We start from the raw sequence: 13,983 nt of genomic DNA, 5'->3' as shown, positions 1-13,983 counted from the left end.
CTATGCTGAGATCACTGAGTGCTGTGTTAACTAGTTAACTGAAGATCTATCGCTAAGCGGCTTGCAGAGCAGAGCAGTTTGCAGCACGTTGGAGCAGCTCATGGAACAGTGAGCGGAGCGGTTTGCGGGAGCAGCTCACGGGTCGGCTGGAGGAGCAGCACAGCTGGTGGAGTGGAGTGGAACTGGTCGTGGTGAAGGCTGCAGCAGAACTCCACGGAGAGGCGGAGCAGTTTGCAGCACGTTGGAGCAGGCCATGGAACAGTGAGCAGAGTGGAGCGGTTTGCAGGGTCGGCTGGAGGAGCAGCACAGCTGGTGGGGTGGAGTGGAACTGGTTGTGGTGAAGGCTGCAGCAGAACTCCACAGAGAGGCGGAGCAGTTTGCAGCACGTTGGAGCAGCCCATGGAACAGTGAGTAGAGTGGAGCGGTTTGCAGGGTCGGCTGGAGGAGCGGCACAGCTGGTGGAGTGGAGCTGGTCGTGGTGAAGGCTGCAGCAGAACTCCACGGAGAGGAGGAGCAGTTGGCCCCTGGCCCACGTAAGGTGCCCCTTAACACCCTGTATACGCCCCCCCATTTCCACCCAGGCTGGGGGGGGAGGAGAAACTCTGCAGATAAACTTTTGAACTCTGGGGTGGCACTGACCAGAAACAGAGACTTTTGGGTTGTTGGACTTTGAGGTGACTGGACTTAAGACCCTAAGGGGGAAAGGACATTGCCAAACATACTTGGAGGTGGGTTTTTTGCTTATGGTTTGTGTTATAATCCTGTTTGTGGTGTTTCTCCAACGTGATGCCGCATTGTTTCCCTCCTTTATTAAAAGGATTTTGTTACACTCGGACTCCGTTCTTGCGAGTGGGGAAGTATTGCCTCCTAGAGGCACCCGGGGGGATGGCATGTAATTGTCCCAGGTCACTGTGTGGGGGCTCGAGCCAGTTTTGCATTGTGTTATTGAAACGGAACCCCTGGATACTGAACCCAGCCCCTGTTGCTGCCAACTCAGAGGGGCAGAAGGGTTACACTCCATTGTGACTCCATTGACTGCAGTGGAAGAGCTTCCAGTTTACAACAGCGTAAGGGCAGAATTCCTGTCCAAAGGGACAGGCTCTGATTCACTACTTGACCCCACTGAATAGTCCTACGGAAGCCAATGGGACGACTCATGGAGTGAAGTGCTATTCAACATGGGGATGGCTACCACAATCAGCTCCTGGGGAATAACATTGCCAGGCCAGCCGTGACCGGTGGGAGCACCCCTTACGGAGCTGAGCTGGAATAGCTGGTCAGATTATTGTGATACTGCTGTACAAAGATTGGCACTCCCTGACCACGTCCTCCCCCTTCAAACCCATGCCCGCCTGACAGATAAAGCATTGCAACTCCCTTTGATTCAAAAATAGCTTACGGAGCAGCTGCACTGTGCACACTGATTTGGCTGCCGAGAAGGGAAGAGTTCGCTCGTGGTAAACATCTCCCCTGGTTGGTAGGTTGTCCCGTTGTACTGGCAAGACTTCACAGGCGCCCGGAGACCAGACGGCGTGTGCGGCTCTACAGGGGGAGAGGAGGAACAGCAACAGCTCCGTTGAGTCTCGTCGCTTCCCAGGCCCGGCATGCAGGACCCGAAACCCTGACGCTAAACAGATCCACTCCACTGACACTGCTCTGAATAATGGGAAGCTGGGACCATCTTCCAGGGGAGATGTAAACAAGGAATACTTTTATCAGCCGTCCCCCCCGCCCCGGATCCAGCCTGGCCTGGGCCATCTCCGCCTGGAAGGGAGCCCATAAAGACAGTTTGCTCTGCCTCTCTGTGAGATTATTGTTCAGCTTAAAATTAGAGTTAGATTGCCAAAGACACGCCACAGTAAAAGGGAAGGACTGGTGGATAAGAAAGCCACATTCCTTCCCTTTCTCCCCCCTGGCTTCAGAGGGTAGTGAGAGGCTGCTTTCCTGCCCCGGCAGCACATTCTTCCCCACAATGCAGGGACGGGGGGCAGGGAATGAGGGGAGCCTGGATTCTGTCCCCTACCCCCACTGATGCACCAGATGTGGCCCATCTGCCCTGGGTAGCCTGCACACAAGTGTAAAGGAGGATTCTTAACACCCCACATCTATCCCAATGTGAGCACATTGTCTAAGCCACAATGCAGCGCTATAAGTTTGGAGCAGGGAGTGATGAAAACCAACAGAGTTTGCAGGGTTTGGCTCAGATTTCCACATTTTCCCATCTTTCACACAGCGGCCCAGACGGCACATCTGTTTCAAATAGTGAGGTGAAATAATAATAGTTTGCACATCTACAGCGACGTTCCTCTGAGACCACGAAAGCTCGTTACACACAATAATCCCAGGGCCCCCCGTGAGATGGTCTCCACTTTGCAGAGGGATACACTGGAACAGAGAGGCAAAGGGTGTCTCTTCATCGCAGAGTTAATTTGGGAGACTGGCACCTGGCTCTGCGCACGCAGTTCAGCCCCGCTTGGGTGGGCGTGTGCCCACTGCCTCCTTGCAAAAAATTATGTGATCCAGGAGCGATTTCCAGCCCTGCCTCGCTGTGAGGCACTGAGCGCTGCTGTGAAATGGGGACAACAATTTTTGCCTGCTTTCACCAAGTGTTCTGACATCGCTGGGCGTAAAAGGGGCTCTGTGCACCAGCCCCTCAGCTGGTGAAATCGGCACAGCTCCATCAATGTCCTGTGCTGACAGCAGTCTGTGATCTGGCTCTGCTGGGCTTCATCTCTTCTGGGTTTATACAGATCCCGGCACACGGGAGCCCCATTCCCGATTGGGCTTTTGGACCCTCTCCTAATATAAATATTTAGAGCTAAGAACAGTGTTATAAGTGCAGAGCGTTGTTACGATTCCTGTTTTCCTCACGCCCTGACTGTCCAAAAGCAGAAGCATCTACAGAAACCGAGCTCCCAGAGAAACAGAAATGTGGAACGAAGAAATCTGCTCCAGAAATCCACTTACCTGCACAGCGAGGGCAGCATTGCTGCGGGTCAGTGACAGGCTTTACGCAATGCAGGGCTGGGCACTGGATTTGGTAACAGCTCACATTCACATCCTGTTTGCAGGGGGAGAGAACAGGGCTGCTCAGGGACAAAAATCCTTCCCCCCGCAGGCCTTTATGAAGATGCTGCCTTATTTGGCCTTTTGGACTGAGCCAGAAGTGGAAGGCACTAGGCTGAGTTACCCCATCTTAAGGTCTGGGCCATTGTATTTAAATTGTTGGGTAGCACCACAAGCTGCTAACCAGCGTATGATCCTTGACAAGTACAATGATTATGAGACTGTCTATCCAGTTACTAGAGGGGCCAGCTAGCCTGCAAATGTTCTGCCCCATGCACCAATCCTGTCAGATCTCCCTGTTCATCCAAACGGTGCAAAGCCTCAGCACTGTTTGGCTCTTCACTAAGTTGATCTGGTCCAATAGGCTCCGCGGTCTTGTACCTGGGGCACTGCTGTGGGACTCAGGAGACCTGAGATCTACTCCTTGCTCTGCCTGTGACCTTAGGCCAAGCAATTCCCACCTCTGTGGTGCTGCTTCCCCTCCCATCCTTGGCTAGAAGCTGGGGATGGGCAACAGGGGATGGATCACCTGATTATTTTCTGTTCGATCCCTCTAGGGTATCTGACATTGGCCGCTGTCAGATGGCAGGATACTGAGCTAGAGGGTCATTTTATGTTCTTTTGCCTATTTGGATGGTCAGGTTTATGGGATTCTCTCTTATGTGTTTGTGCAGGGCTTAGCACAATGGAGCCTCAGTCTTCTTTGGGGAATGTCACCCTTTGCTCCTGGCCCTGGCCCCAGGGACCCACATGTTTGTCACTCTAGACAGGATCTTCCTGTGTCTAGGAGGACTGAACATAGGAGAAAATACAGAAGCTCCAGCTTGTACAGTACGCAGCTAGTCTCCTCAGCAGGAAGGGCTGCTGCAAGGCCATCACCCCCTGTACTCCACTCCCTCCATTAGCTCCCAGTCCACTTCCATTGCAAGTCCAGGGCCTTGTCCCTGAGCATCAAAGCCCTCAATGGGTCAGGACCCTACCACATCTCCACTCATAATCCACCAACCTGGTTTCCCACCTCTGGGACAATGCATCTTACGAAGCTGTGAGAGCCAGTGATAAAGTTTCGTCATCTGGGGGATTCGGTTGTGGAATGAGTTTCCAAAAAGGATTAGGCTAATCCAGCAGCTGGTCACCCTTAATAGAATTGCAAGACCCTTCTCTTTGATAGAGTTTTCCACCATAACTGGACTGATTAAAGGCCTCCAAAGCAAGGTTAATGCCCAGTCGCCCACTATAAACAAGCCTGGTAAAAGCACCATTGACACCTGTTCTCATACTGTAGATCAGCACGACAGATTAGACTGTGAAGCTATACCTCCAAACAGGTGCATCGGATGCAGTACGTCAGCCCCTGAGGTTCCAAGTAGGGATGCCAGCTCTCTCCTGGACCATACTTCTTGCCATTAAAATCACAGAACATATCCGGACCTGAAAATCAAACAGATGGACGTTATGCACGGGAAGGGAGTGCTCTTGGAAATGCATTCTCCTTCCCCAGTCGATCGGCAGAGCTAAGCCAATACCTCCTAGTGTCCATGTTAAGATGCAAACCTGAGCTTTTCGATTCAGAGTGTGTAACCTGGTGGTCTGGGCACTGACCCATGGGACACCCACATTCAAGTCCCTGCTCTGCCTGCTTCAGAACAGAGTTTTCCATCCCAGATCGCTCTAAATCAGGCACAGCAGGGACTTAGGTCTCCCACATCCCAGGTCAGGGCCTTAACCACCCAGCCATGCAACATCAGTCTTTTTTTTTACCAGACACTGTTGAAACTAATACATCTCTGGACGTACGCAGTGTTGTTGTAGCTGCGTCAGTCCCAGGATAGTAGAGAGACCAGGTGGGTGAGGTAATATCTTTTACCTCACCTACAGAAGTTGGTCCAACAGAAGATATTACCTCACCCACCTTGTCACTCTAACATCTCTGTACAACGTTTAGGCTTCAATGAGACAACATCTTGTGGTGAAATTTCATTTCATTGGCAACGTTCCAACCAGATCTGTTTTTCACCCTTTCTCATCTTGGATGCCCCGTGCTGCGTTGCCAGCAGCACCGCCAGGATAAGGTGTCGGGCAGAGAGATCCGAGATGGCATTATGTACAGGCCATCAGTGTTACAGTCTGGGACACATGGCCAGAACAGAGTCAACTTCAGAGTGTCACAGCTTGCAGGACCTGAAAGGTTTAATCCAGACAGCGAGTGAGACACTTTGTTGCCAACTCTCATGATTTTGTCATGAGACTCATGATAATTGTTTTCCTTCAAGCCCCAGCTCCTGGAGTAAAGTGAACATGTAATGATTTCAGCCTTCATTCTTAAAGTAAATTTCTAGCCCTCGTGGCTGTGGAGGAAGCTTCAAAATGTGACCCCAATGCCCCCTAAAGTTTCAAAAAGCAGAAGGCAAAAAAAAAGAACTCCAAATCGATTATTTTTCCATAATCTCATGATTTTAAAGGCAATCTTATGATATCTGGTGAGCCTGACTCATAATTTTTGAACATTTGGGGTTGGCAATACTGTGAGAGAAACAGAAGGACAGAGGGCAGATGAAAAAGTAAGATAGGAACAGACGAGCCAGCTGAAAAAACATTGAGGTTTTTTCGCAAAATATGTAGACAAAAATGAAAACGGTTTTGCTTTCATGGAAATTTTTCCTCAAAAAATTTCAAGTTTTCCTTGAAGAAAAAACAAATAATAAAAAACTGAACACTTTTCAGGTTTTTTTGGTTCTGAAAATTTCTGGGGAGGGGGTGGGGGGGATTTTTTGTTTTATTATTCTCTATTTTTGTGGTTTCATTTTTAGTGCTTTTTGGTCAAAAATCAGAAAATTTCAAGGAAACAACACGTCTTCAGAAAAGCCACTTTATGAAAGTAAAACTTCAGCTGCCTCAGCCTCTATAAGGACTGGTGCTGTGCAGCTACGAAGCGCTGGACAAGCAGTTAAGGTCTCCAAACACCCCCTCTGAGGCAGGTGGGTATAATCACTGACACACTAGGAACAAGAGAGTCCTAACTTGTATCTCTAAACCCATGATAATTCTCCCAGGCCCTTTTCAATAGCAGTCGCAAACCACTGGGACCTTCTCACTTCTGTGTACAGTGCAGACCTTTGTCTGATCATTTGCACCATTCATGCCCTCAGCAGAGACAGGAATTAACAGGGATCAGACTAGCTCTTCAGTCAGGAGAGATTTGTTCCATCCCCGCAAGCATTTCTTAGCAGAGCCAGCCAGTCTCTGCCAATGTGAACGTCTGTGGGAGCGAGAGTTGCTGAGATTGGGAAACTGATCTCTGACTCCATCCCACAACATGCTGTGAAGTAGCTGTAGATTTAAATGTAGTGGGCCAGATCCATCCCTGGCATCACTCTAAGGACTTCACTGGAGTTGGACCAAATTCATCCCTTGGGTTATTCCACTGTCTTCATTGAGTGCAGGTGAATTTGGCCCAGCACTTGTCTCCATGTAAAGAGAATTCTGTGCTGTGGGATGGTAAAAGGAGCCTTGCAGTTGTGGGACCGTTAGTCAATGTAGCCTTCTGACTCACGGCTGTTTCACATCAGTCAAGCGATCTGAAACCACTTTTAGCTGAAGGTTGTTATGTTTCAGCTGTGTCTTGTCTCTTTAGACTGGCACTGACTGTGAGATCATACAGTGGTGAGCACAGTGGGGGGCTCTAATCTTAGCTGGGGCATCTCGCTGCTGCTGTGACACAAATAATAATAGTAGTAGTAACGCGCAAGGATAAATGGTGTTAGTGCTCCAGGATACCACAAGCGGTGATGGTTAATTTACCATCCCCAGACATTTTCTGGGAAGAATTTTTCCCTCATCAGTGTCTTTTTAGAAAGGGGCTATATTCCGACCCCCTCGCTCCTGCGGATTTCCTTGGGACTGTTAAGGTTTAACATCAGCAATGGGTATCACGTTAGAGTAGCTGCAGTGTCTCAAACTACCCTGCAAATTGGGACACTCACAAGTAAAGGCCTCTTTTGAAGAAGTGGGTCAGGTTTTCTAAACAGCTGTGGTCATGTCCCAGTCAGCTGGCCTGTATAGAAGTATCAAGATGGGTGAAACTGAATGAGATAAAGCAAAGGATGGAAAGGACATGGAAGGGAAAACAGAAAGGACCTAAACTAGGAGTAACTCCACAGAAGTCAAGGGAGCTAGATTAGTATAAATGGGATCAGAATCAGGCCCAAAATGTACACAGGTAAATTACTGTATTCCAAGAGTTGGATATGCTACAATCATAGAACCATAGACATGTAGGGCTGCAATGGACCTCGAGAGGTCATCTAGTCCATCCCTTCACAATCAGTCAGGACCCAGTATACACAGACCATCCCTGGCAGCTGTTTGTCCAACCTGTTCTTAAAAACCTGCAGTGAAGGGGATTCCACAACCTTCTGGGGAAGCCTGTTCCAGATCTTAATTATCCGCATCATTAGAAAGTTTTTCCCAATATCTAACCTAAATCTCCTGTGATGCAGATTAAGCCACTTCTTGTGCTACCTTCAGTACACACGGAGAACAATCGATCACCATCCTTTTTATAACAGCCCTTAACAGATTTGAAGACTGTTATCAAGTGCCCCTCTCAGTCTTCGTTTCTCAAGATTAAACATGCCCAGTTTTTTCAATCTTTCTTCATAGATCAGGTTTTCTAAACCTTTTTATTATTTGTATTTGTAGTGGAGTGGTCACCTGCTCCTGCCCTGAAGGGCTTGAAATCAGCCCTGGAGAGGGCTGAGACGGCGAGAGGGCTGCTACTAGAAAAGCAGCAAGCCTCAGCTGATTGGAGAAACAGCCACAGCTGTGGCCACGCCCCAATCAGGCCACAGCTGGCCTGTATAAAAAGGCTGGGAGCCAGGAGCTCAAAAGGGTGCTCCTGGGTCAAAGAGCTAATTCCCTGAGACGACCAGCAGAAGGCGCCTCTGGGGTGAGTCCCACGCGTTTACAGTGTTGCTCTCCTCTGGACTCTCTCCAGTTTATCCACATCTTTCGTAAGGCCTGGTGCCTAAAACGGGACACAGTACTCCAGATGAGGCCTCCACAGTGCCTAGTAGAGTGGGACAATTACCTCCTGTGTCTTATATAAGTAACTCTTCTGCCAGGTGGAGCCGGCTGCAACCAGGGCTGGGATCAGTATCTAGGGGTTCCTTTTCAACTATACAACACAGAATCGACTCGAGTCCCCACCCAGTAACCTGGAGGAATTACCACCATCCCATGGCGCCTCTGAGAGGCAAAACTTCCCCACTTGCAAACACAGAGTCTGAGTGTAGAAAAAAAAACATTTAATGAAAGGAGGGATGCTACCTGACATGGGGCAGTTCTATATTTTTTGCTGCCTCAAGCACAGCAGTCAGGCTGCCTGCAGCGGCACGCCTGCAGGCGGTCCACTGGTCATGCGGATTCAGTGGCATTTCTGCGGGTGATCTGCCTGTCCCGCGCCTTCAGAGTACCCACCGCCGAATTCCCGCCGAAGCCGTGGGAAGACCTCCCGTAGGCATGCCACCGAAGGCTGCCTGCCGCCCCCAGGCACGCGCTTGCTGCGCTGGTGCCTGGAGCCGCCCCTGCACCTGACATTAATTAGGGAAAATGCCACAAGCAGGATTCATAATCATGGAACTATGAGCAGGACACCCACCCCAGCGTGCCTGGGGCAGAGCCTTCCGCCTTGTGTTCTTGAGTTCTACAACCAAAAGTTGCTTTTCTGTGCCCCATTCTGCTCCCTCATCATATCCCACTCACTGTGGTTGTCCTCGGTCAATGAGGACCCAGGGTTCAGAGGTCAATTTCTGTGAGTTCACCTCCCACCCGGGGAAGAAGGCACCTTGCTTGCTCTGCCATCTTAGCTCTTGCTCTGTCTGGCCGTCCCATCAGCTGCAGTTCCTCTCTACTAGCTGCCCCACCAGCCACTTGTTCCACTCCTATTGGCTGCTTGTTTGCCGCTCCTGCCAGCTGATTGTAATTTACCTTCTGCTGCCACTTGCCTCCCTGCTGTGACCTCTGCAGGTCAGTCTCTTAGTAGTTATCAGCTCCTAGTGATTTTTAGCTTTTAGTAGGCTGGGCAAAAATGCTGTCCTACCACAAGTGATTTCAGTTCTTATAATACAGGCTCTTAATGGAGTATATATAGTTCTATCTTTGAACAGTGGAGGAAGAAGGAACTGGTTAAACCAGACTTAAGGAAAGTCTACACCTTGTGGTTAGGACCCATGTCCCCACCCTTCTTACTGTCATAGGCCTCTGGCATTTGAGCCCCTGGCTTAATAAGGTACTTTCAGCTGAGGGTGACCCCCTCGTTTGGGACAGGTTAAGCACAGTTCTGCTTCCCTTTATTCATACAATAAAGACAACAACATTGAAAACAGCATCTCACTACCCCGGCATACAGCACTAAAGTGATTTGTAACCCAACACCAACCAAATTCAATCACTTTGAGCAACACAGATCTATCTGCTGGATACCTAGGCAGAGTAGGTGTGTTCATGAAAATACAGTTTGCTCCTGAAGTCTGTCCCACTCCCAGCTAGCTGTCAGGGGAGAGCTCATTCAGACTCTGCTTACACATACAACACTAATGTCTTTCAGTAAACTAGAGTTAAGGATGGTCTTGGGACTAGGCATTGGAGTAGGATGGAGGTGGGCCCACATGCAGTTCCCAGCTCTGCCAAAGACTTCCTGAGTGACCTTGGCTGAGTCACATATAAGCATCAGTTCCCTGTCTGCAGGGCCAGTAATCCTGTCTTGCCTACTTAGATTGTAAAATGATTCTCATGTACAGGGGGGAATCATCAGCAGTTCTCTCATACCAAGTTTGCAGCCTGTCTGCAATGCTAGACAGTGGCTTAGAATCTCATCTTCTCTTTTTCCTCCCAGTGTTTCTTCTTAGATTTCAGTGCAGGAAACAGAGCACAGGAACACCACACTTTTGTGCCAGTGTCTGAAATGCCCACTTTCATACACCCTGAAATAATAATATTCACAGCAGGGCTGGCCAAAAATGTGTTGACAGAAAATTGGGGGTTTGACAAAACAATTTTTTGGGGTGGAAAGTGTCTGTTTTCTTGGAAACTTTTCTATTTTAAAAAAAATGAAAATAAAAAATTCTCCAATTTTTGGCTATTTTTCAGTTTGGGCGATTTCTGGCTTTAAAAGTTCAGCCAACCCCCCCTGAAAAATCAAACGTTTTTTGACAGAGAATTGCTGACAAACAAAAATATTTTTAGGTTTTTGACCAAAAGTTGAAATTGTCCTCAGGAGAAAAGCCATTGTCCAATCAGCATTAAAATCACAGGTCTATACATTGCAGAAGCCTAAAAGCTAGGGCCCATATCCTGCTTCCGTTGAAGTCTATGGCAAAACTCTTATTGACTTGAATGGAATTTTCCCCAAAGACAGACATACTGAATGACTGAAAATTGACTGTTGCATATGGCCAGGAGAAAATGTGATTCAATCTCTGTTACTATAGTATAGTAAAAGATACTAAACATGTGTGTGCATGCGTTGTTTGATATGATCACTTAATCCAAGCCAGACTGATCTCAGTTACACCTGTGTAAATCTAGAGTTTCTCCATGAGAACCAGTGCAAGTGCTTAGGATTCACATTGGCGTAACTGAGATCAGAATCTGGCTAGAAGCATGCCCACTTCAATGCATGTTATTAGCACTGTATGTTATTAGCTGTTTAAAAGTGCTTAAGCCACCCTACATATTTCAGGTGATTAAAAAGGTTATGTCATCAGGAGGATTTAAGGTGGCTCAGGTGATGGTGTTGCCATAAGGCAGTTGAAATCCTTATGCCACTTTAAGGATTTACAATGCTTTAAAATCTTACCCCAGTCTGGGGCTGTTCCGTGGTTCCAGGAGGTACTGACTGATGTCTTCACTTTCAAAGGCGCAGTGCTCAACCCCCACTGACCATCAGGGGGATCAGGGTGCCTTTGAAAATTTGCACTTTCAGCACTTGGGGTGAAATCCTAGCCCACTGAAGTCAATGGCATTGACTTCGTCAGGATCTCACCCTTAGGCTGCAGCAGGGACCTTTGGAGGATACAAATGACCCAGCTCTGGTCCCAAAGCCCAGCTGCTCAGAAGCCAGCCTCCCTTTTTGTGAATAGAGGTGAGCTTCCTGGCTGCTGCTTCTCCTAAAATGTCCTAGCACCTGTTCTGCCATGAGGTGCCCTGTCGTCTGCTGGAAGCTCCTCTGCTCCACAGCGCATGACACACACGTTGACATAACACCCCAACTGGCCCTATATCCTTCCTGTGGAACAAACACCAGTGCTGCGCTCTGGGGAGCTGAGCCAGGGTAGCTGCCTTGTACATGGAGGGATGTGTCACATCTTGTAGGCACATTCCCCTACCAGCAGAAAGCAAGATGAGCTCAAATCTTGCCACTTTCAGCTTAAAGTGTATAATAGTTTCTCTGCTTGGGCATCCCCCTCAAGACAGTATCTGGAGAAAGGTACCTGCCTGGAAGCTGCTGCAGTAACAGATGAGATGGAAGATCGAAAAAAATGGGTTTGTTTAATCTGGAAGAGAGAGGACTAAAAGGAGACATGATAAAAGTTTTCAAGTACATAAAAGGTTGTTACAAGGAGAAGGGAGAAGAATTGTTCTCCTTAACCTCTGAGGGTAGGACAAGAAGCAATGGGCTTAAATTGCAGCAAGGGCGGTTTAGGTTGGACATTAGGAAAAACTTCCTAACTGTCAGGATGGCTCAGCACTGGAATAAATTGCCCAGGGAGATTGTGGAATCTCCATCATTGGAGATTTTTAAAAACAGGTTAGACAAACACCTGTCAGGGATGGTGTAGATCAGTGGTTCTCAACCAGGGGTACGCAGCCCTCTGGGGGTATGCAGAGATCTTCCAGGAGACACACCAACTCACCTAGGTATTTGACTAGTTCTACAACAGGCTACATAAAAAGCACTAGCAAAGTCAGTGCAAACTAAAATTTCATACAGCCAATGACTTGTTTATACTGCTCTATATACTATACGCTGAAACGTAAGTACTATATTTATATTCCAATTGATTTATTTTATAATTATATGGTAAAAATGAGAAAAGAAGCATTTTTTCAGTAATAGTGCACTGTGACATTTTTGTATTTTTATGTCTGATTTTGTAGGTTTTAAGTAATATGAAACCTGGGGGTACGCATGACAAATCAGAATCCTGAAAGTGGTACAGTAGCCTGGAAAGATTGAGAGACACTGGGGTACATCAGCGGTTCCCAAACTTTTCCTGTCGCCCCCTGCACACCAGTAATGGAATCTGTCTGTGCCCTCGACCCCCATTCCTGCTCAGCGTGGGAGCTTGAGCTGAAGGCAGAGCTTGGGGCAGAACTGGGGATGGGGAAGGAGCTGGGGCAAGAGGCAGAGCTGACCTGGGGGTGGAGAGGGAAGGGGGGCAGAGCTGGGCTGGGAGCGGAGCAGGGGCTGGAGAGGGACTGGGTGGTGCTCCCTCCCTGCCCCTTGTGGGGGCTGCTCGGGTCCCACTATGTGCCCCCCAAATGTTCCTCCATGGCCCCTGTGGGGCATGCCCCAGAGTTTGGGGACCACTGGTCTAAATAATATTTAGTCTTGTCATGAGTGCAGGGCACTGGAGTAGATGACCTCTCAAGGTCCCTTTCAGTCCTATGATTCTATGAATTGCACTTTGGCAGTGGAAGGCCAGGTAATGTGGTGGAGATGCTGCTGGTCATGTACTTGGAAAGACTTGGTTTTAGTCCCAGCTCTGCCCATGACTTTGGCCAACTCACTTTACCTCCACTTCTCTTCTCACCCTTTGTCTGGCGCTCTGTTTGGAGCGTAAACTCTTCAGGCCAGGACTGTCTCTCATCATGTGTTTGGCAACTGCATCACAATGGGGCCTCCCAACACTGCTGTGACACGTAATAACGACCAGTTAGTAATGCGGTGGAAGTCCCTTCTGAATGAATCCTGCCGTTCTAGGTATAGCATTTGGCATTTAGGTACCTTACTGCAGTGATGGGTAAAAGTGGATGACCTCTATCCGTTGCACCGTACCTTAAAAATAGAGGCAGACACTGAGCCACAGTTGCCCTCAATTCCTTGAACTGAACAGGGCCATGGAGATACCTGGTATATACAGCACTATAATTACACAGAACCAGAGACAGGATTGGCAGGTGCCCTGGAGGTTTTTCGCCTTCCCCTGCAGCGTGGGGCACGGGTCGCTTGCTGGTGGTGTCTCTGCAGCTTGAGGTCTTCAAACCATTTTTGAGGATTTCAATAACTCGGTCCTGGGATAGGGGTTGTTATAAAATTGGATGGGTGGGGTTCTGTGGCCTGCCTTGTGCAGGAGGTCAGACTAGATGATCAGATTGGTCCCTTCTGACCTATGAGTCTATGAGTCTATGAGACAGAAGTGGAGTTTTAAAATGGAGCTACAAGCACAGCAAAACCCTCTTTCACCTCACTGAATTGCAACTCTATTTCCATCTGAATGCGTCTCCGCAGGAGCCATAGTGGATTTTAGAGCTTCCTGAGGATTAAACCCACCTCTGTGTTAAGACCAGCTTTTGTTAGTCCCTTAAGTGACTGCACAAAAAATAGGCTTTACGTTCCATATTTAATGTGATACAATGGCCGCATTGTCAATTACAGCAGAAAATTCCATTACAAACAGAATGGCATTCAGGGCTGATGCAGACGTTTGCACTGCATTCTGGGTGGATCCTTGGGGGTCTCCATTCTCTCCAAGTCTGTGGTCGTTCAGTTTCCAAAACCACTCACATAACTCACGCCAAACCAGACAAACCAACAAACTCATCTTTCCAACCCCGATGGTTCGGAACGACAAGGTCTTAGCACAAATGACCAACGGCGCAAGGACTGTGTTTATCTATGCAACTGCAGGAAAT

General features: G+C 48.4%; 1 protein-coding gene across 1 annotated transcript in view; it reads right to left on the bottom strand.

The window, feature by feature from the left end:
• The window catches only part of CHRDL2 (chordin like 2), a 70,869-nt gene that overhangs the window by 40,943 nt on the left and 15,943 nt on the right, over positions 1 to 13,983 (bottom strand). Inside the window, exons 2-4 of the mRNA XM_050937777.1 lie at positions 4,385 to 4,497; positions 2,968 to 3,061; positions 1,400 to 1,542 (exon numbers count right to left, since the gene is read on the bottom strand). Coding sequence (XP_050793734.1) covers positions 1,400 to 1,542; positions 2,968 to 3,061; positions 4,385 to 4,497 — 350 coding nt within the window. The remainder of the gene's footprint in view (positions 1 to 1,399; positions 1,543 to 2,967; positions 3,062 to 4,384; positions 4,498 to 13,983) is intronic.

The sequence above is a fragment of the Gopherus flavomarginatus genome, chromosome 1 (genome assembly GCF_025201925.1).
Source record: "Gopherus flavomarginatus isolate rGopFla2 chromosome 1, rGopFla2.mat.asm, whole genome shotgun sequence".
In the NCBI taxonomy this organism is placed as follows: domain Eukaryota; kingdom Metazoa; phylum Chordata; order Testudines; family Testudinidae; genus Gopherus; species Gopherus flavomarginatus.
The sequence above is the reverse complement of the archived record's forward strand: the minus strand, read 5'-3'. Positions and strand labels throughout refer to the sequence as shown.